General features: G+C 36.8%; 6 protein-coding genes and 1 non-coding gene across 8 annotated transcripts; 4 read left to right on the top strand and 3 right to left on the bottom strand.

The window, feature by feature from the left end:
• Positions 1 to 539: 539 nt before the first annotated feature.
• LOC117783883 lies at positions 540 to 11,028 on the top strand. The gene is made up of 6 exons (XM_034621444.1): positions 540 to 695; positions 5,497 to 6,436; positions 8,046 to 8,489; positions 8,608 to 9,216; positions 9,908 to 10,034; positions 10,318 to 11,028. The coding sequence occupies exons 1-6, from the start codon at positions 663 to 665 to the stop codon at positions 10,700 to 10,702; spliced, it is 2,538 nt and encodes an 845-aa protein (XP_034477335.1). The 5' UTR covers positions 540 to 662; the 3' UTR covers positions 10,703 to 11,028.
• On the bottom strand, positions 3,605 to 3,676 carry Trnaw-cca. The gene has a single exon. It is a non-coding gene; the product is annotated as a tRNA-Trp (tRNA).
• Positions 11,029 to 11,887: 859 nt separating the features above from the next.
• Positions 11,888 to 12,475, top strand: LOC117784270. Of its 2 annotated transcripts, XM_034621967.1 has the most exons (4): positions 11,888 to 11,996; positions 12,050 to 12,135; positions 12,201 to 12,333; positions 12,388 to 12,475. In XM_034621967.1, exons 1-4 carry the CDS (start codon positions 11,888 to 11,890, stop codon positions 12,447 to 12,449), a joined length of 390 nt encoding a protein of 129 aa, XP_034477858.1. In that variant the 3' UTR covers positions 12,450 to 12,475. The 2 variants fall into 2 exon arrangements, with proteins under 2 accessions (XP_034477858.1, XP_034477857.1); XM_034621966.1 differs by having other exon boundaries at positions 12,201 to 12,475.
• Positions 12,476 to 12,747: 272 nt separating this feature from the next.
• On the top strand, positions 12,748 to 13,372 carry LOC117784273. The gene is made up of 4 exons (XM_034621969.1): positions 12,748 to 12,872; positions 12,938 to 13,017; positions 13,080 to 13,212; positions 13,264 to 13,372. Exons 1-4 carry the CDS (start codon positions 12,761 to 12,763, stop codon positions 13,338 to 13,340), a joined length of 402 nt encoding a protein of 133 aa, XP_034477860.1. The 5' UTR covers positions 12,748 to 12,760; the 3' UTR covers positions 13,341 to 13,372.
• A 392-nt stretch (positions 13,373 to 13,764) lies between these two features.
• LOC117784269 (extensin-3) lies at positions 13,765 to 14,466 on the bottom strand. Its single transcript, XM_034621965.1, has one exon. The coding sequence runs from the start codon at positions 14,464 to 14,466 to the stop codon at positions 13,873 to 13,875; it is 594 nt and encodes a 197-aa protein (XP_034477856.1). The 3' UTR covers positions 13,765 to 13,872.
• A 1,296-nt stretch (positions 14,467 to 15,762) lies between these two features.
• On the top strand, positions 15,763 to 16,653 carry LOC117784272. The gene is made up of 4 exons (XM_034621968.1): positions 15,763 to 16,076; positions 16,135 to 16,223; positions 16,281 to 16,413; positions 16,475 to 16,653. Exons 1-4 carry the CDS (start codon positions 15,953 to 15,955, stop codon positions 16,543 to 16,545), a joined length of 417 nt encoding a protein of 138 aa, XP_034477859.1. The 5' UTR covers positions 15,763 to 15,952; the 3' UTR covers positions 16,546 to 16,653.
• A 543-nt stretch (positions 16,654 to 17,196) lies between these two features.
• LOC117784268 (mucin-3A) lies at positions 17,197 to 19,619 on the bottom strand. The gene is made up of 4 exons (XM_034621964.1): positions 18,295 to 19,619; positions 18,001 to 18,227; positions 17,761 to 17,942; positions 17,197 to 17,696 (listed from the first exon to the last, which is right to left on the bottom strand). The coding sequence occupies exons 1-4, from the start codon at positions 19,490 to 19,492 to the stop codon at positions 17,630 to 17,632; spliced, it is 1,674 nt and encodes a 557-aa protein (XP_034477855.1). The 5' UTR covers positions 19,493 to 19,619; the 3' UTR covers positions 17,197 to 17,629.
• Positions 19,620 to 20,119: the final 500 nt, after the last annotated feature.

Below are 20,119 nucleotides of genomic sequence, written 5' to 3'. Positions count from 1 at the left end.
TTATTTTTTGTTGCATTTCGAACCGAATTTACGTGCATCAGAAATAAATATTTTATATCGATTTGTAGCAGAAATTTTGAGTAGCGCATATTTGTTGAACACTCGCACAGACACGAGCGCACTTGGGAGTGTGTTGTGTGTGCGTGTGTGTGTGTGTGCGAGCGTGTGTGCAGCAGACTGCAGTGTAGCGGAAACGGAAACGAGCACGCAACCTGAACAGGAAGCAGCTGCTGTCCCGAGGGCGACCAACAAAATGACGCCAATGCCAACGCCATAAGAAAAATTAAGACACAGAAAATAACAGATATAAAGAAACATAAAATATCACACAAGTTCCTGCAAAGCCTTAGCAACAATAAAAAGAAATATATAAATAATTAAAACAAATATCTAAACATTAATTATAAGTGTGAATTGAGTGCCAAATCAAAGGGAAAGTGAGAAAGGGCATCACGCATACGCCGTGTGCGAAGAACGCATAGAAATCATTTAATTGGGCCAAGTTGGGCCAAGTCCTTTCTGCTGTTTCTTTGTGGGTGGGCCAACAGAGCTAAACCAATGCATTTGGGTGCACAACAACAACGCCCCAAGCAACAACAACAACAACGCGAGCAACAAGAGAAACATCAGAGAAGGCGTTTAACGTTTAGCAAAGGACGACAATGTCATCCCTGCAGCGTGAATGGCATTTACAGGTGAGTGCAACACAAAAGCAACAAAACAATAGATGTTTATGTTTAATATGGCTATTTGTGTGTCACACAAGCTGACAGCTAAGGTCAAGAAACGCGTCTGATTTATTCCGTGCTCTCTCTCTTCTCTCTCTCTCTTTCTCTCTATGTTTTTGGGGTAATCACAAAATTATTGAGGTAGTTTGAGGTCGCTTGGTAGGCATTCCATTTGATGGTGAGCATGCGCTCTGATCAGCTCCAAAAGCAAACAAAGCAAATGAGTTGCAAGCGAGTAAACAATGGAGTATTTAATGACATGATGAGTATAGGTCAACAACAACAACTGACTAACACATGTTGGTAGCGAGCTGGCTATGAAATCTGACCCTAGCTAACCCTTGAGGAATAACTAATAAACAACAAACTCTGTTACTTTAGAAGAAATTGTTCTTAAGATTAATACCATTATTTCTAAAGAAGGGTAGGATCTGAAGCATTCAATTATTATTAGAAAATTATCATGTATTTTTCCAAACGGAGGTATTTTTAATAGTTACAAAAGATTTCCATATTTTAGAAGCTCTTACTTAAATTAAAATTACTTAAAATTGGTTCTAGAGATTTATAAAAACATTAAAAAAATATAATAATAAAGAGTATGCTTAATAGCATCCAAATACAACTAGGAAATTTTTGCATATTTTTTCAAATTGCGCGGTTTTTTTCAAAATTACTAGATATCTTCTTATTTTATATATACTCAATTTTAAAGCTTGCTTAACTTTAAAAATGCAATATAATTGCAAGCCAAACATATTAAAATCATACATTTTGTGACCTGTCGCTTACCGGTCTATAAATGATATTTAAAGACACTCAATATTTAACAGTAGAAAATGATTTTATTTTGTTGTTAATTTAACATTTATCCTTTTGTATTAAAAAGATGTTCATTTGTTAAGGGTCTGTCATCTTCTGCTTTTACTTCGTTTTCTTTCGGAAGATTATGCTATTGATGTATTTCTGGACAATTTTAATTAAGTTTTTCAGCTCAAACATTCTGAATTGCTTGGAATTTTATCAGTTTTTACGGGCCAAAAAGTATGTTTTTCATAACGTTTATTTCCTAGAATTTAAAACATCTGTAAGAAACTTTTGTAATAATTATATTTACTGACTGATGAGATATTCAAAGGCAGCCTGATTGTATAGCATAACTTTGTAAGCTTACAAGAAAAGTTAATACGGTTTAAATTTTAATAAAATTTTTTTCTGCTGCAAATTGGATAGAAAATCTCCCTTTTTTTATAAAAGCACATCAACAAGTTGAGTCCAGCAAATCCCTGTTGCAGTTTTACGCCCACACAGCGATTGCCGCCCACATTGATAGAACGGCAGCAGCTGGAGGCAGTAGCAAAGTTTTTCATTTCCATTACGAGCAGATTGCGTCAGGGCCTTGAGATGTTGCGAAATTGAAAATGTAACACAACATTGCCACTTGAATGGCACACACCCGTTGCCGTTGCCGTTGCTCCTTTCCCCTCTTTTCACTACCCTTTACAACTTTTGCCAGCTGCGATTGTTTAGCCAAGAGCACGCCCACTTCCTGGCAGTTTAAGCCGAATTCCTGCTGACAGGCGACAGGCCTTGACTCTGTACTCTGTGTACACAGCATGAGAGCAACAATAGAGCTTAAGCTTTGACATCTGACAAGGTCAAAGGGCGTAGATGCTGCCATTCAGCATCTATAATATTTATTTATCTGCCACACGGCATCAGTTTACGAATCGAATCCTAAAGTTAACTCGAGTGCTCATAAGCGATAGACAAGTCATTAGCCACAGTGTGGCATTGCATTCTACGGTTGCATGTTCATGACTTTCAATTTACCATGGGTTATTTTCCGCCATCAATATGGGGAGCAGCCATTAGTGGCACGTTGCCTCCTACTGACATGCCATCATTATTAAAAACTGTAAACGGGAATGGGAAAATGCAGAAAATTTACCGAGGGATTGAGTCACCGGATACGTCACCGGATACGAGACACGCGCCTTCCAGGCGACTTAAATTAATAGCTAAGCATTTGATGGCTTAATTTATACGGTGCATGCTGCGTATACGTAATGCAGGCGTATTCTCTATTCAGACATGCAGAAATAGAACAGAAATTCTCGACTTAAAGACTTTAAAATAATAAAATAAAGCATTAACAAATTTGAGTTGAATAAATAATAAATAAATACGTTTATAAGTAATAAAAAAATTAATAAATAATATAATTTACAATACAAATATTCTTGTAAATCCAAACAGAATTGTTGTGTAGGTTTTTCCCAGACTGCTTTAGCTTAATACTATTTTTCCCTTAATATCATAGTAGACACATTTACATAGACGCCACTGTAGCCACTGCTTGCATTTCCCTTTCCCACTTTGTAATCAATTAAGACACCCATTCATGTGTGGATATAAGTGTAACTATACTGAGTATGTGGCACTCTTTTTCTTTCTCTTTCTCTCTCAAGAGTTACGACTGACAGCTCTACTGGCAGACATTAAATGTATACCTAAGAACATAGACGTCACTGTGACCACACTGTGCAAAGCAATCAGTCTCACATTGTGTACACATGTAATTGTATACTCATAAGTACACATGAAGCATAGGGTATCTCGTCTTCAAGCCTTCAATACTACTGCACCCATTATTTAGATTGATTAATAGCTATGAGCATTTGTAACACTATACTGTTATAGTTGCTATAGCAACAAATATACACAAGTCTAGAAGTAAAAGTCTAGCATAAAAAAAACTTAAAAAAGTTATAATAATTGTTAAATATATACGTAAAAAATTGTTTAAGCAATAAAAAAATTAAAAAATTAAGCATAAATTAAAAAATGAAAATTTAAAAAAGTAAATTCCCAATTGACCCCGACGTGATTTGAACACGCAACCTTCTGATCTGGAGTCAGACGCGCTACCGTTGCGCCACGGAGTCACATGAAATGATCCGGCGCTAAATGCTAACTTGAACTGTTTTCACAATTCTAACATTAGAAATCTAATTTTATTGATTTATTGGCAAACCTGTTTGGTTGCAAACAAGACACTAAACCGCAACAACAAACTATGTACAATCTAAAAAAACACATGTGCAAGGCAACAGCAATTATAGAGTAAAAACAACAACAAAAGCAATGAATAATTTACTTGAACTTATCTTTAATATGCGATATGAAAAAAGAACGAAAATCGTTTGCAAATACAATTCGCGACGGCAAATAAAAAGCACAATTTTATTTATAATGCGCAAGTCTAGTTCAATAAAAAAGCTTTTAAAGAATATATTTATTAAATATAAAAAATATGAGTATTAGGGAGAATATGCAATACTTTGCTCTGAATAAATAAATAGCATTTAATATGTATAGTACTTTGTTCTCAGTGAATATTATCCAATATAATTGCAACAAATATTGTTTTATTATTATTAAGTATTAATACTTTTTATGCTAGGGTACACATTAATTTTTTTATCTCAAAATTTTAGCAAAATTATCAAAAATTCATTAAATTTTTTTTTGGGAAATTGTTGTTTGAATACCATACACACTGTCATTATCTTCTGCCATTAATTAAGCTTATGCTTATAAATATCTTATCTAGAAACTTTCCATTAATGGCATTATATATTTATTAGCAACGTTATCAATAGTTAATTATAACTGCAAAATAAACCTTTTAAAAGCGTTTGTTATGCTAAAAAAAAATGGAAATAATTGTATACATCATTAACTTGATTTCCAAAGCTATTCATTCAATAATTCTTATCAGACATCTAACATTGACTCCCACTGGCAAAACCTTGCCTTGCACTTGACCCTGAAAAAAAACTGGCAACAAATTGAAGGGAAATAAGTGAAGGGAAAATGGAAAATACCCAGACGTCAACTCACACAGCTCCCTTAAACAACAACAACTACCCGAAACTTATTACATCGATTTAACAAAACGAAGTTTTTTAAAACAAGAAAAAAAGAACTAGAGTAAATAATTGTTTGTGGCGGATAATTACAACAAAATGGAGAAAGAGGGACAGAGAAAATGAGATGTGGGAAAGGTGTTTGGCTTGTTGATGGCTTTGCCAAAGGGTTAACTCAATTACATGCTAATGTGGCTCATATATTAAAGAGCTGTCGGCGATATCGTCTACTAAAGTTCGCGTGCTTTATGAACATTCCATTTAGCAATACAAATTACGACTAAGTTGTTGCTTCCTTTGATTTGTCAGCGCGTTTCGCCCACGAGATTTTTGAGATTATAATTTATAGTTAAATATTATGGACATAATAATAATGGTTTTTTGTCATGTCTGTAACAGGAGACGGCATCTCCAACCCTGTAAAATATAAGTACACAGTTTAAATCAGTTTCTACAGTCGTATAAATTTTAAGCCCTGTTCTGTAAAAGCGCGTGAAGAGGTAGAGACTCTAAAATCGGAACGTGTATATGTTTCATATATATTATACATGAAATAAATATGCCATAAAACACCAAAATAAACTTATTTTTTTCTTTAAATCCTAAACTGAAGTTTCAAACACTATGTTTATAAAAATTATCTGGTAACAAATTTTTGTTTATTAGTAGAAGCTACTGTAATAACTATTAATATAAGTTTGATAAGGGACTTCTCAAAAGAAATAGGAAAATTATGGTAATATTTCTTTCCAAGTGTATAGATAAGGGTATATCGTATTCACTCTCAATACTCTGCTTCTCATTTGATGATCCATATGTCTATGCATTATTTGCAGGGTTCACGGGGATCGGTTTACTGCGCGAGTGAACCGGACCCAGCTGGTGGAGTCCAGTACGAGTCGGGAGGGCTCATTCTCAACGATACACTGGATGCATCCAAGAAGGCCAACGGCGTTGCGTGTCAGACCACAAGTGGTTCGCTGTTCTCAGTGGTGTCGGCACCACCAGCACCGCTGCCCACAGTGCCCACTGTGGCGGTGGCATTGGCCGAATTGGATGTCAAGCAGATGCAAGCGTTGTGTGTGCCTTCGCCCTCCCCTTGCGCCTCGTCATGTGTCTCGCCAGCTCGTCGACCCGCCACACTCAGTTTGGATGCACCCTGTTGCCCCCGAACGTTGCATGCCAGTTTGCTGGAGCATCATATATCCGAACTGGAGGAGGATGACAATGAGAACCTGTTGACCGTGTCTAGCATAACGGCTCGTCCGTTGATAGCCAAATCCCATGAGTTGCGCAGCAGTCGCAATCAATCTTCGGGCACAGCGCGTGGCAAGTGCCTCAGACGAGGCAAGGAAGCGGAGCGACCTGTGCAGCGTCGCAACAAGCAGCTGGCCAAGGATCGCGAGTCATCCACCAGCACCACGGAGAGTGGTGGCGGTGTCGCTGAGCCACCCGACGGTGGCTACGGTTGGTTCATCGTCTTTGGCGCCTTCTCTGTTCAGTTCTGGGTCGCTGGATTGGTCAAATCATATGGCGTCTTGTATGTGGAGATTATGGAAACATTTCCCAGCTCAACGGCCACCGTTGCCTCCTGGATTCCGGCCATTCTTTCGGCCCTCTGTTTGGTGTTGGCTCCACTCTCCAGCGCTCTTTGCCAGCGCTTCTCCTGCCGCTCCGTTGTCTTTGTGGGTGGCATTTTCTGCTCCCTTGGCATGGTACTCAGCTATTTTGCCACCAGTCTGCTGCATCTTCTGTTCACCTTTGGCATTCTTACAGGTGAGTGCATTAATTAATTAATTTCGGTATTAAAAAATGGTCGACAAAAATTAATCGGTTAAGTTTTATGAAAGTTATAAGAGATCAAAGTTTTTGAAAAAATGTCAAGGGGTAGGTATGGAAAATTGGATGATAGATGGCTTAGAGTCGAAAAAATATCAAATTTTCTAGATGATATAAATTTATACGCAGAATCAATTAAGAGGCCAAATCATGACCAAAATGGTATTCCACTTTTAAATCGGTTGAATTTTGACGAAGTTATGAGAGGTCAAAGTTTTTGAAAAAATGTCAAGGGGTAGGTATGGAAAATTGGATGATAGATGGCTTAGAGTCGAAAAATATCAAATTTTCTAGATGATATAAATTTATACGCAGAATCAATTAAGAGGCCAAATCATGACCAAAATGGTATTCCACTTTAAAATCGGTTGAATTTTGACGAAGTTATGAGAGCTCAAAGTTTTTGAAAAAATGTCAAGGGGTAGGTATGGAAAATTGGATGATAGATAGCTTAGAGTCGAAAAAATATCAAATTTTCTAGATGATAAAATTTAAATGCATAATCATTTTAGAGGCCAAATCATGACCAAAATGGTATTCCGCTTGAAAATCGGTTGAATTTTGACGAAGTTATGAGAGCTCAAAGTTTTTGAAAAAATGTCAAGGGGTAGGTATGGAAATTCGATGATAAATAGCTTAGAGTCGAAAAAATATCAAATTTTCTAGATGATAAAATTTAAATGCAGAATCATTTTAGAGGCCAAATCATGACCAAAATGGTATTCCACTCTAAAATCGGTTGAGTTTTCACGAAGTTATGAGAGCTCAAAGTTTTTGAAAAAATGTCAAGGGGTAGGTATGGAAAATTGGATGATAGATAGCTTAGAGTCGAAAAAATATCAAATTTTCTAGATGATAAAATTTAAATGCATAATCATTTTAGAGGCCAAATCATGACCAAAATGGTATTCCGCTTGAAAATCGGTTGAATTTTGACGAAGTTATGAGAGCTCAAAGTTTTTGAAAAAATGTCAAGGGGTAGGTATGGAAAATTGAATGATAGATAGCTTAGAGTCGAAAAAATATCAAATTTTCTAGATGAAAAAATTTAAATGCATAATCATTTTAGATGCCAAATCATCAGCAAATTGACATTCCGATTGAAAATTGGTTGAGTTTTGACAAAGTTATGAGACGTCAAAGTTTTTGAAAAAATGTCAAGGGGTAGGTATGGAAAATTGGTTAATAGATGGCTTAGAATCGAAAAAAAATATCAAATTTTCTAGATGATAAAAATTTAAATGTAGAATCAATTTTAAAGCCAAATCATGAGCATAATTAGATTCCGCATCAAAATTAGTTGACTTTTTACAAAGTTATGGGAGTTCAAAGTTTTTGAAAAAATGTCAAGGGGTTGGTTGGTAAGGAGATTGGGATGGTAAATGGGAGATGGTCGAAAAGAATTAGGTTTACGTTGTAAAGATAAAAAATTCTCAAGAAATTAAATCAAGTCTAAATAATTCATATAATAATTACTTAAGAAAACTGATGTCTAATGATGGTAGCTTCGCTTTAAATACAAATCCCTTTCCGTTTCTCTCTCCAGGCATTGGAGGCGGCCTCTCGACTACGCCGGGAATTGTGATTGTCTCTCAGTACTTTGACAAGCATCGGGCTTTGGCCAATGGAATCTGTGTGTCGGGCACAGCGGCAGGCAGCTTTGTGCTGCCTATACTCATAAAGCATCTGGTGGAGAATTGCGGCTTCCATGGCACTCTTCTCATTTTGGGTGGTTGCATGTTGCACGTCTGCCTCTCGGCGACCCTTTATCGGCCCCTAAGCGACTTTGGAGAGCAGACACAGGCTCAGGATGTTGATAGCAAGCCCATTGGTGATGACATCAATCCCAGCACAACGGGAATACTCACCACATCGACCTACTTGGACACCTGTGAGGTGGTGTCAAATGAGTTGAACGACAAGTTCATTGAGCATTTGTTCCTGGAGGAGTGCAAGAATCATTTGAACTACTATGCCAGCAAGCAACCAGGTGAGTTGGGGATGAAAAAGATTCATATACTATATTTATTTATTTAATGCAGCTTAAATAAAATAAAATTTTGGTTCTAATTGTATAGAATTAAAAAAAAATATTTTTTTATATGTAGCACAAGACAAGTCGGCGCAGGAGAGCGATGATGAGGTCAAGGACATTATTGGGGAAACCACCTTTATCAAGCCCATGAAGAAGGTGCGCAGTTCCGGTTTACTACACTCTGTGGAGGATCTCAGCACCGACTCCACTTGGGTATACCGGAAACACTCCGGCACCGATTCGAACCGAGGCAGTCGACGACGTCGAAATGTTTTTGCCAACGATGAGACCATCAACAAGATTCAGGCTCATCTGGAGAAGCCATTGTCGCCACCCAGTGTGGTTAGTCGTGGTCTTAGCAAAAGCATGGAGATTCCCACACCCGTCAGCAATCTCAGCGAGCTGAAGCAGCAACAACAATCGGATGGCAGCATTCTGGACTCACAATTACTGGAGTCGACGGTCGTCTACGATGATGATGACGATGACAACGATGCCGTCGACGAGGATGACGATGATGAGCGGAAACTCAAGCGCAGTTGCTGTGCCCGCATCGAAATGTATCTGGACATCAGTCTGCTCAAGGATCCCAGCTTTATACTGATGTGCCTGTCCGTCACCCTCATGTCAGTCGGTTGTCCCTATATGCTCTACTATCTGCCCGCGCATGTTATATCCATTGGTGGGTACTACATTTCGATATTCCCATTTATCTTTAAGTATCTTTGTCGATCGGTATAAGAGAGAAGAAATATTTTCTTTTTCATTCACTCTGTCCTTCTCTAACGCATTACTTTCAGTCTTTTCGATCTATCTCTCATTCGTTCTGGCATTCATTTGTTTTCTCTATTTAGGATGGCATTAGATCTCTCCTTCTCTCATTGACCCCTATTTTATTTTATTTGTATTATTCAGATCCCGTACTTAAAAAAAGTACAGTGGTCTATTAAGTTTTTTTTTGTTTATTTTTCTCCTTTTCTCACATTACTTTCTCTTTCTTTCTTCTCTTTTCCTGTCTCTTTTATCTGCGTCTCTTTCTGATTCTAGATGTCTCTTTTCTTCCTTTCTACTAGTGTCTTTCACTTCATATACTTCCTGTCTCTCTTTCTCTTTCATTGACAATCTCATTCGCTAGCTGTTCATTCATTATTTTTTTTTCTCTCTCTCAAAAAATCAGCCTTTCTTTGTCACTCTCCTAATCTGTAGTTTATTCTGTCTCTCATTCTTCTTTGCTCATCTTCAATTTCTATATTCTTATTCCGTATTATTCTTTTTCTATCTGCCCCATTAACTGATCACTCTTTCTATCTCTTATTCATACCATATTTTCTTCTCACTCTCTCTTTCTCTCTCTCTCTCTCTTTTTCTATCAGGCTACAATAAAAGTGAAGCAGGGTATCTGGTTGCCATCAGTGCAGTCTTGGACTTGTGTGGTCGCTTGGGCTTAGGTTGGCTTTCGGATCTTCATCTTTTCGATCTGAAAAAGACCTATACATTATGGTTAGTGTCTCTACATACAGTTGGTCAAGTAATTGATTTGACAATATCACAAACCTTGTTTTTTAAAGAAAACTATTTCATATTTTCTTATATATTGTTTCCTATTTTATTAAAATTTCTAATGCTTTTTAAAACAAATAAAATAAATAAATATTAAGATCAATTGAGCTGAGCTATAGTTAAATAGAAATTAATAAATCAAAAATATTGTGCTTTGTCAAGATAATTATTTGACTATTTTATGTATTTGATCTTTTGCTAATATTTTCAAATCTTTCTCTAGCATTTTGGGTGCTGGTCTCGCTGTACTGACGATACCCTTTGCCAAGACCCTGATACTTGTCGGATTATCTGCTGCGGTTTATGGTCTTTGTCTGGGCAGTTGGTATGTGCTAATGCCCGTACTGTTGGCGGATGTCTTTGGAACGGACCGGATTAGCTCGAGTTATGGCTTGGTGAGGATGTTCCAGAGCATTGGAGCGATATCGGTGCCACCTTTGGCCGGCTTACTAAGAGATCTGTCCGGTGACTATGAGATATGTTTCTATTGCATGGGCTCCTCCATGTTGCTGGGATGTGCGCCTCTTATTGTTTGGATCATTCTTGAGGCACGAAATCATCGCCTGTTTGTGCATCATGAGGAGGAGGACGAGTGCGAGGAGGCCTAGAGCAAAATCTAATCCTTATCCTTATCCTAGGGCCAGTGTCATGGTTCAGTTTGTTGCTTAGCAGTTACTTGATTAATCGAATTAAATATTTGTTGTCGTGTTTTGTAGCGTTTACAGTTAGCCCAAAAAATGTTTTCCATAGCAGTACAAACAAAACAAAAAGAATGAAAAAAAACCTAAGTTCGAATGCCTCACCGATCACGTTGATACTCTAACTAATCACTCATATCCAAGCTGTTCTCATCTCTTAATCATCGGCCTGCTTATCTAAACTATAAACAAGTCTATATTATAAATATATGATGTTTTCCCAACATGAAAAAGCACCGAAAGTTGCGCAAAGAACTGAGTTAATAAGACATGAACACCAAGAAATACCCGTTAATAAATATAAATAATCGATATACGATAAAAAAAATATATGTGTAAGTACATACATTCAGTTATGTACTAATCTGTGTACTATACAATATGTAACTATATTTAGTTGTAGGTTTACATGACCATTAAACACACACAATATCAAAACAACTTTCCAAAATACTTGAGAAGCTCATAGAGAGGCTATTACTTATTAAATGTTTAACAACTGTACTTTAAAAATTGTAAACATCATTATTCTGGGGCATCCTAAAGCATTACATTAATCTAGTTGTATAATAGTTGTTGTGAGACATTTACCCAAAAACCAAAATATAAAAAAAAAACTACAACAAAATCTAGAATAAGGAACACAATAAAGAAATTATATAAAAATGTAAATTGTTCAATGGTTTTCTCTTCACTCTGAATTTGGGAAATATTTGAATAAAAATAAAATCTTTTGTTGAAAGGTTAAAGTTAACCCAGGATCTAAAATTAGTTGCCTTTAATGAATTTATAATATTAATTTTATTAAGTTTTATAATTTATTATGTCTTTTTCTAGCTCAAATTTCAAAAGACACACAAAAAAATTAAATATGCAAAACAATAAAATTTGAAAAAGAAACGTGAGTTGAATATAATGTCAAAGCTGCACAATGACCATAATTATTTATAGTTGTAATGTAAGTCAGGGTTAACCGATGTTTAGTAACATACAGCCCAACTTATTTTTAATGAAATCAAAAAAAAATTATCGCTTTTTTCTGTAGTATTTCTTTGCTATATCAATCAAAAATTGTAGAGATCTATAGACCTCGCAATGATTTATACGGACAATTGTTGTTGTTGCATTGACTTAAGACAAGGTTGCATTATAATTTCTATTGTCGATGTATTAATACGCGGCATTGATCGATTTTTCGTGGATCGTAAGTAATCACATTATTCAAATTACCAAAACTATATCTTTCTCTTATTCCAGGTGACTCCCTGCTGGGTTTTGCATCTGTTTTAATCAGCGGTACTTATCTGATATCCTGCACAATTCTACTTGTTGGTTGCATCTTGGTAAGTCTTGAACTTAATTTTCAATTTTTACATTATCATCTTTTTTCAATTCTCTTCTTTTACAGACTATTCGTAGGCTACTGTTGCCCTACTTATTTGTGGCACTGTTGCACGTTCTCATTTTGATCGTTGAATGCATTTACGTGGTAATTGTGGACGATTTCTATGATTATGTAGTATTCGACATATTTCAGGCAGGTGAGCATGTTCTGGATTTATCTGGAAAGGCTTTCGCCAAAATTGTCTACTTAGTTCTCAGCTTGTACTTTTGCCTGGTTGTATATTCCTATTATTATTCATTGCGAAGTAACTGAGCTGATTTCAAAAAAGTATCTTCAAATTTTTAAAGCTTAAGAGAACATTTAAATTTTATTGTACATCATCATCTATTGTAAATATCCAATAAACAAGTGAATTCTGGTCTATAACATAACCTGTAAAATAATGTTTACCCTTAATTTATAGTATACGCTTCTGACTTATCGATTCTATTGTATTTAACTCTCGGTAATTTTATAGCAGTGTTTCAACGAAATTATCTATCGAGTCTTTTTACTTTGATATAGCACTCAATCATTGTTTTTAAAATTCGTATAATTCCCCAACTTTTAGCATATAAGAAATCATGGTTTTACTGACGAAGGGATTCTGTTGCATGGACCTAAACGTGGCCTGCACAATTATTGCATTTACTGATGTGATTATCAATACTATTATGGCTGTTGTTTTTGAGCACGGTATAATTTTAATTTCCTATAGAATATTCCACTTATCATAATTCATTTAAATCGTAATTTATTAGATTTTAGCTATAATGTTTGGATGGCCTTCCTGATACTGCAAATTACTTCATCCATATTACTTATGTATGCTCTGGCTGCTGTAAGTTTTTCATCTCTAACGAGACAAATTTTTGCGACTTAATGAAAGTTTTTCAATTACAGGAATCACATCGGTTTTGTTTACCCTTTTTGCTTATCACATTTGCGCGTTTAGTGTGGGCCATAAGTCTGTTCATTCTTCAACTTTATAATGTTGAAAACTATGTATTTCTAGCTAGCGAAATTTGTATTATTGGTTTGTCGCTGTCCTTTGTGGTCTTACATAATCTTATTGATCAACTTACAGTTATCGATTCCTATTTCTGGATCACTGTTTACTCATTCTATTTGTATTGTGGCGGAGAAGCCTTGTGCTGGGCTTGAAAAATAATAATCTGTGTGTTTTAATGTATGCAATATATGTTTGTAAACTAAAAATTAATAATTATTTATAATTTGAATTTTAAAATATTTCTCTAAACTCTTGAAGTAAAAGAGTTAAGGGTATTTTAGTTATCTTAAAAAGTTTTTCTCTAGATAAAATTTAATTTTAATTAAAAACTTTGTAAATGTATTGAGATTTATAGATTGATCATTCTAAATTTATGTTTATAACCATTCGTTTCAGCTAATTTTTTATTTAAAAGACCAGATTTCTTGACTTCATAGATAATTTATAAGAACAAATAAAAAAAAATTCCCACCAAATATTTTGGGCTTAAATTCTTTATAGAATTATTTTAAAGATACATTTTTTTCTATTTCCCCAGTCTCCCATTTTAGTATATCTCAATTATAACATTTATCATTGGGATTTTATCGTTTAATGTCAACAAACTCAACTGAAGTTGGCAACTATATATAAATAATATTTACATTTGATTGTTTGAGTATTAGGACGGACTTAGAACTAATCCTAGAACTGCTCCAGAGTGCGGGGAGCTGGTGGTGCACCGTATTCATCGGCGGGCACGGCGGCAGGGGGACCGTATTGTGGGGCAGGTTTCGGCTGCTGTTTGTACTTGATGAAATAGACCTCCGGTTTGCTGGGCTCCGTGGGTGCGGGAGATGGTAGAATCACTGGCAATTGTTCCTCGGGTTTCTTGACCAGCACATAGACCAAGGTCTTGTGCTCATCCTGCACTGGAGGAGGCAACACCTGACGCTGTGGAGTGGGTGGATTTGGTGCCTTGATGAAGATGATCTTGTAGTGTTTCTTGGGCACGGCAGTTTGAATGGGCAATGCAGCCGGATAGAGTTCCGGCTCCTCTGGAGGCACATGCACATACACGTTCTTGGTGACAATTGACTCGGATGTGGGAGCAGCTGGTGGTCCATAGAAAGCAGCCGGTGGACCATAAACAGGCAAGGGCTGAGCTGGCGGTGGCGGGCCATATTCCTTTTGTGGTGCCGGTGGTGCACCATACCGAGACTTCGGTGGCTCCGGACGTGCCATAACAATGGCCGTAGCTCCGACCAGGACTAAAAGTAGCGCCAGTTGCGTTTTCATCGTGCTCGATCTGTTCAATTGCTCACACTCGAATGACTCGATTGTGGCAGGTCATTGCTGCATTATATAGTATGACCAGGTAGACTCGATTTGATTTTTGATTTCGGCAAAACTTTGTTTGTGTAACCCCCTTTTTGCCAGTCAAGGGGAGCAGAAGGGGACTCTTTGCATAATATTTCTGATTTTCTGGCTTCCCAACCGTTCGTCGTCATCATCATTGCAGCTCGCATCGCATACAAATGAGTTTCGAATCGAAGTCTTCGCACATTGTGCCCATTTTCGTTTTTTTTTCGATACACTCGTGTTTTCGATCATGAAAACGAAATTGCAAAAGTCAAACATTGGCCCCTCCCACACATGCAGTTCCCCTTACCTACCCTTTTCCCCCTTAATAGGTCGATCGGCACGTTCTCTGCCTTTCCTGGACTTCCCGGCCTTTTTCAACAGCTATTTGCCAAAAACCATTAAGACTCGATTACGTTGTGTACGCTTGTTATTTATGATATAACACCTCGCAGTTACCGTTATAGACCCATTGCTAGGCCATGGACGGTCATTGTAACCGAAATTCAACGACTTTACTATATAGTGTTGTTCAATTTTATACCCCTTAAATTGAAAATCAAGAAAATTGTTAAACTATAAACAGTTAGATTGGTCTATGGCATTATTTAATTCGACACTTAAAAAGATATGATTGCAATCTATTATGTTTACTAAAATCGATAGATTTAAAATTGTTCTTGATTTTCTCATTTTCTAAATCAACGCTATGAAAATATTTTGGTATATATAGGACTTTTTTTAATCAAAATATAAAAATATTTTAAATTTACAAAAACAAAAAAAACTGTAATAAAAAGATAATAGCTGACAAATAATATTTTTCACTATTCAACCTAAAACAGTTACATATGAATGATGACGTACAGGGTATCTTTTAGCGTGTGATGCTTTATTCATTGTTTTTTATGATTTATGAGGCCTACGCTAAAATATGCTTAATGTTTTAAGGCTAAACGGTATATTATTAAGAGATATACTCAGTTATCTCAGTTATCAATATAAATAAAAAAGTAACACAACATATAGAGGATGCTACAATTTTGTATTTTTAAATAAAGTGAAGAGCATTGTCTCAGAAGCCTTTCACAAATAACTAAAGCTGCATGCCGATAATACGATCACTTGAATTTCACTCCCTTTTAAGCTAATTACAACATTCCGAATCAATGAAACAAAGGCTTATGTACCATATTCATTCATCGACTTGACTTTCTTTGTTCTGCCAATGAAAGAAAGTCTTACTATGTATTTATTGTCAGTATTTAATGAGTTTACTTGAAATATTTGTATTATATAAATAAACACGCACACATTGTTAATCCACAGATATAGTCCAAATTGGTAGAAGAAGAAGAAAAATTTAGAAGATATTGAAACAAGTTTTTACCAAGTGAAAATTCGTACTTTCGCAGCAGGAAAAATGATTTATTTACAATGGTTTTGTTTCTGTGTTGATTTGCGTCTAGGGACTTTTATTGTAGCTATATCGGAAATAATAATTGATCTGATAGCTGGCGGCTTTATAGCGTTTTTTGGCGAAGCGGGTAAGTTGGCAATTTAATGGATATAATTTCGTTAATCTAATCTATTAAATATTCTTAGGTGCACCCGATCTATGCCACAAGTTGTTTTGTATATTCATGGTAATGCATTTGATAAGTGCAGTATTATTATTTCTAGGCACTCTATGGGTAAGTCCCTAGTAATACCCATGGATTACATAAAATGCAGTTAAATTTAAATTACAGCTACGTCCAAACTGTATGCTCTATTATATACTGTTAACATTGATCAAAGTATTGGCAATGGTCATTTTGGTAATATCAGACGTAATTCTTCTCATATGGGCTCCAGTTATAGCATTCTATGTTATTATGTTTGGTAGGTCATCAGTTATATAATTCGTGTTGAAATTTTAATAATAATAATATGATTTATATAGTTCTAGGTATATATTTCTGGCTGGTCGTCTATTCGTTTTATGCAGCACTCGGGGGTGATTTGTTTATCTGAAGAACTACCATATTTCTGTAAATTCTAATCTCTCTATGTCATTATTTGAATTGTCTTCGCCTTATCAATCATGATAAATATATACTATAAATATACGAAAAAAACAAATACCAACATTTTTTTTATAAAATTATTAAGTATTACCGTAGAGAACTTTTTAAAATGGTAAAGCTGCGAATTAACAAATGTTGTTTTTTTATAAGTCTACGCAATGGATGCGTTGGAATAGCCTGTTTTGATATTGTAATTAATTTACTTATAATATTTCTTATGCCTGGTAAGCCAGATAACTTTAGTGTACATGTATGTAGATCTATATATATTTCCACTATACAGATGACCTTATCTATCAGGTGGAACGCGCCGTGGCAATTTGTCATTGTATCGGATGTGTCATGCTGCTTCTGGGAGCCTTAATTGTAAGTTCTCACCGATCTGAACATTTTAAGGATTCGCTTAATCGAATGGAGAGTCCTGCAGGAATCAACAGTTCTATTGACATTCTATTTAATCACTAGTTTTGTCAATACTTTCATATTGATCATCTGCTTTGTCATAGTATCCATTCAAATAATGTCGATACGTCCACTTTATCTATGCTTTATATTGTTTTTAATCAGTGAGTTACGATCGCTTTTCTTTTCATTATCCTGTTATCTTTTGTTTTATTACAGCCACAAGTAGTTACTTTTATGTTGTCGCATATTCCTATTATCGAGATGTCAACTCCATCTATGAAGAAGAAGATTACGAAGAGGCCTAAATTAATAGATTCGAAATTATAGAATTGATAAAATGTTATCTGTGATGCGAACAAACACAGATAGGTTTTTATCTTTTCTATAGTTTCGGTATCAGTTTTAGAAACCGATTTATAATTGATCTTTATTAATATATAACTTACAAATTAATTGTGAATTATGAGCAGATCATCGTATGTCTTCAGTTTATAATATGACTAAATATATATATATTATTAGATTTGCAGTCTCTATCGCTTATTGGGTCTAACGTACAGCCAAATATTATAATGCTGACAATCACAAGGCAAACTCAGGATAAATATGTTCCTACTAAAGGCAGTTTATGTATAATCGCCGAATACGTATTTTGTGGTCAGTGTTGTGGTCACAGTTGGTATTTGGGCATCCCTGAAAGAAACCAAGATTATCCAGTTAGCAGTAATACTTATTTAATGGATCAATCTGTACTTACTGGGTATAAGTTTTGACCAGACAACGTACTTCCTCCATGATCGTTGCAATGTCAACGTGTGGCTTCGCTTTGAGCGTATCGCAGAGACTCCTTATAAAGGGTGTTCCATCGTCGTGACGATAGGAGACATAACCCTCATAGGTGCTATAACACTTGAGAATCTCACTCGGAACTCCATGGGGCTGTGGTACAGAAATATAATGAGTAAAGGAAAATAGCTGGGAAATATAATCTCTGCACCTGTGCTGAGTCCGTCTTGAATGCTCCAATTTCTCTGGATCCTTTGCAGGCCTGAACAAATAGTATCTTTGGTTTGTCTTGAAGTGTACGATTGCGCACAATGGGAAAGATGATATCGTCATCGAGCTTATAATCACCATCTCTAGCGGCCAAGGTATCATAGCGTTGTCCATGACTCAGCATAACGAGAACCAATGCCGAACGATCAGAAAAGTTCTTTTGCTCCACTAAAAAATAGAGAAAGAATTTAAATCGGTAAAACATTTCTTAAGATTTTGAGTGAACGTAACTTACATTTGCGCACATTGCTTCGAACCTCATCCAAGGTTGCATTTGGAATGATTTTCACATTGCATTTGAGTGCCTTGAAGGTCTTTTCCAATGCCTTGACATCCTCAGCACTGCCCACCCGAAATTCATTTTGATTATCGAATTTCTCATGATTGAAGATGACAACCTCGGCCGGCTTTAGCTTCTTCTTGCTTACACTCGACAAAGTGGATCGGGTGATTAGCGATGAAGGTTTCAGCTCACCCTGTGCATCCCTGGAGCTGACTGAGGAGATAGAAGATCGCTTCGGTACCGCTCCTTGACTCGGATTGAGACTGATAAAGGGTTTCGGCGTGGTCACCTTAGACGTGGCAAGCGTCGGCTTTACACTGGAGTTGACAGTGGTTTTGGGCGTCCAAATACTGCTGGTTACAGTGGTTTTGGGTGTGGAAAGCGTTGGCCTGACACTGGAATTGACAGTGGTTTTGGGCGTGGAAGCCGTTGGCCAAATACTTGAAGTTACCGTGGTTTTGGGCGTGGATAGCGTTGGTTTTGTGAATATGGAATTACTGGACACACTGGCTGACTTATTGCCATATGGCGAGACATAGCTTCGATCAAGGGGCTTCAGTGTCAGCGAAGTACTTGAGGCTGATTTTGTTGTTGTTGGATTAGGTGCTGGTGGCCAGGTGGGCTTGCTGGTGCCTGGTGGATTAAACACCACGCGCTGTGTCTCCACATGCTGGGTAACACTGCGTCCCTGCTTCTGTGACACTGACACCTGCTCCGTTTTCACCAAGGTGCTGGAACGTCTCGCCTCCGAGCTGGCCTTGAACGAAGGCGTCGATCGCAGTGCGACACCATAAAGACTCGATGGACTTGTGCGCTTGGAGCTTGTGGTGGTGCTGGTGGTTTTAGTGGTGCCACCGCCATTCATGGCCATCTGGGCAAACAGCTCGTCCAACTCTTTTTGACTTGGTGTGCGTCGCGTTGTCATTTCCGTCACACGGGCCTGCTGGGTATGCGTCACCGTCTGACGTGTGGACATGTAGGTAACGGTATTCTTATTGTTATCAATTATCGTCGAATTCTGCACGGCCGTATTTGTCGTTGAGGTTGCGGCACTGGTTGTATGCACCCGGGTACGCGGATCCTGCAACGCCAGCGCCTGATCGTTGCTTCGTGCCTCATCCGTTGATTTCTTCTTGCTAAACCACACCATTGTGCCTTTAATCTGTCTCTTTCTCTCTCTCTCTCGCTCTTTCTTTGTCTCTCGCTCTTGCTTTCAGCTACAAAAGACGCGCACCGAAGCGTCAACTTCAACGTTTCACTAGACACTAAAGTCCGGCAAAGCTTTTGCGATAAGGCAACATCTGAATACTATATTACTCATCATAAGATAAGTCAAGTCTTCGCTCTCTCTCTCTCTCTCTCTTTATTTTTTTTGAATGGAGCGTAGTCACAGGGGGTTCACTGTGTACAGGATCTTTGAGGTGAAAACCCCCTTGATTTCTACGCCTCTTTCTTATTACTCATACGTTGGAGCGGTATCAATTTAATGTCACTCTCTCTCTTGCCCAAAGTTTTATACCTGAAAGGGGGCTTACCTCTCTGTGTTCTATATTTGATCAAAAAAGAAACTACCTTTATCTGAAATCACAAAATGCTTTTTTTTTGCTTTTATGTACATATGTATGTGGTTTCCTGTGATGAAAATCGTTTGAATAAGTTTTATATGTAGGTATTAACCAGTTCACTGAATTGTAGATCTATAAGTATTACATATGCCACAATTACGACTGCCACACTTGGATTGCTAATCAATTAATCATATAAAAATACATACTCT

The sequence above is a fragment of the Drosophila innubila genome (genome assembly GCF_004354385.1).
Source record: "Drosophila innubila isolate TH190305 chromosome 2R unlocalized genomic scaffold, UK_Dinn_1.0 1_C_2R, whole genome shotgun sequence".
Lineage (NCBI taxonomy): Eukaryota > Metazoa > Arthropoda > Insecta > Diptera > Drosophilidae > Drosophila > Drosophila innubila.
Note: the sequence above shows the minus strand (reverse complement) of the source record. Positions and strands in the feature narration are given on the sequence as shown.

What these genes read in the sequence shown, in the direction of transcription:
- LOC117784273 (XM_034621969.1), top strand. Translation starts at nt 12,761, where the DNA reads ATGGTTTTACTGACGAAGGGATTCTGTTGCATGGACCTAAACGTGGCC. An exon ending in TTATGTATGCTCTGGCTGCT is followed by an intron (nt 13,018 to 13,079) that starts GTAAGTTTTTCA and finishes TTTCAATTACAG; the next exon opens with GAATCACATCGGTTTTGTTT. An exon ending in TAGCGAAATTTGTATTATTG is followed by an intron (nt 13,213 to 13,263) that starts GTTTGTCGCTGT and finishes ATCAACTTACAG; the next exon opens with TTATCGATTCCTATTTCTGG.
- LOC117784269 (XM_034621965.1), bottom strand. Translation starts at nt 14,466, where the DNA reads ATGAAAACGCAACTGGCGCTACTTTTAGTCCTGGTCGGAGCTACGGCC.
- LOC117784270 (XM_034621966.1), top strand. Translation starts at nt 11,888, where the DNA reads ATGATTTATACGGACAATTGTTGTTGTTGCATTGACTTAAGACAAGGT. An exon ending in TGATCGATTTTTCGTGGATC is followed by an intron (nt 11,997 to 12,049) that starts GTAAGTAATCAC and finishes CTCTTATTCCAG; the next exon opens with GTGACTCCCTGCTGGGTTTT. An exon ending in TACTTGTTGGTTGCATCTTG is followed by an intron (nt 12,136 to 12,200) that starts GTAAGTCTTGAA and finishes CTTCTTTTACAG; the next exon opens with ACTATTCGTAGGCTACTGTT.
- LOC117783883 (XM_034621444.1), top strand. Translation starts at nt 663, where the DNA reads ATGTCATCCCTGCAGCGTGAATGGCATTTACAG. An exon ending in AGCGTGAATGGCATTTACAG is followed by an intron (nt 696 to 5,496) that starts GTGAGTGCAACA and finishes CATTATTTGCAG; the next exon opens with GGTTCACGGGGATCGGTTTA. An exon ending in AAAAAGACCTATACATTATG is followed by an intron (nt 10,035 to 10,317) that starts GTTAGTGTCTCT and finishes ATCTTTCTCTAG; the next exon opens with CATTTTGGGTGCTGGTCTCG.
- LOC117784272 (XM_034621968.1), top strand. Translation starts at nt 15,953, where the DNA reads ATGATTTATTTACAATGGTTTTGTTTCTGTGTTGATTTGCGTCTAGGG. An exon ending in AGCGTTTTTTGGCGAAGCGG is followed by an intron (nt 16,077 to 16,134) that starts GTAAGTTGGCAA and finishes AAATATTCTTAG; the next exon opens with GTGCACCCGATCTATGCCAC. An exon ending in TATTTCTAGGCACTCTATGG is followed by an intron (nt 16,224 to 16,280) that starts GTAAGTCCCTAG and finishes TTTAAATTACAG; the next exon opens with CTACGTCCAAACTGTATGCT.
- LOC117784268 (XM_034621964.1), bottom strand. Translation starts at nt 19,492, where the DNA reads ATGGTGTGGTTTAGCAAGAAGAAATCAACGGATGAGGCACGAAGCAAC. An exon ending in TCGAAGCAATGTGCGCAAAT is followed by an intron (nt 18,228 to 18,294) that starts GTAAGTTACGTT and finishes TCTATTTTTTAG; the next exon opens with TGGAGCAAAAGAACTTTTCT. An exon ending in CTGGTCAAAACTTATACCCA is followed by an intron (nt 17,697 to 17,760) that starts GTAAGTACAGAT and finishes GGTTTCTTTCAG; the next exon opens with GGATGCCCAAATACCAACTG.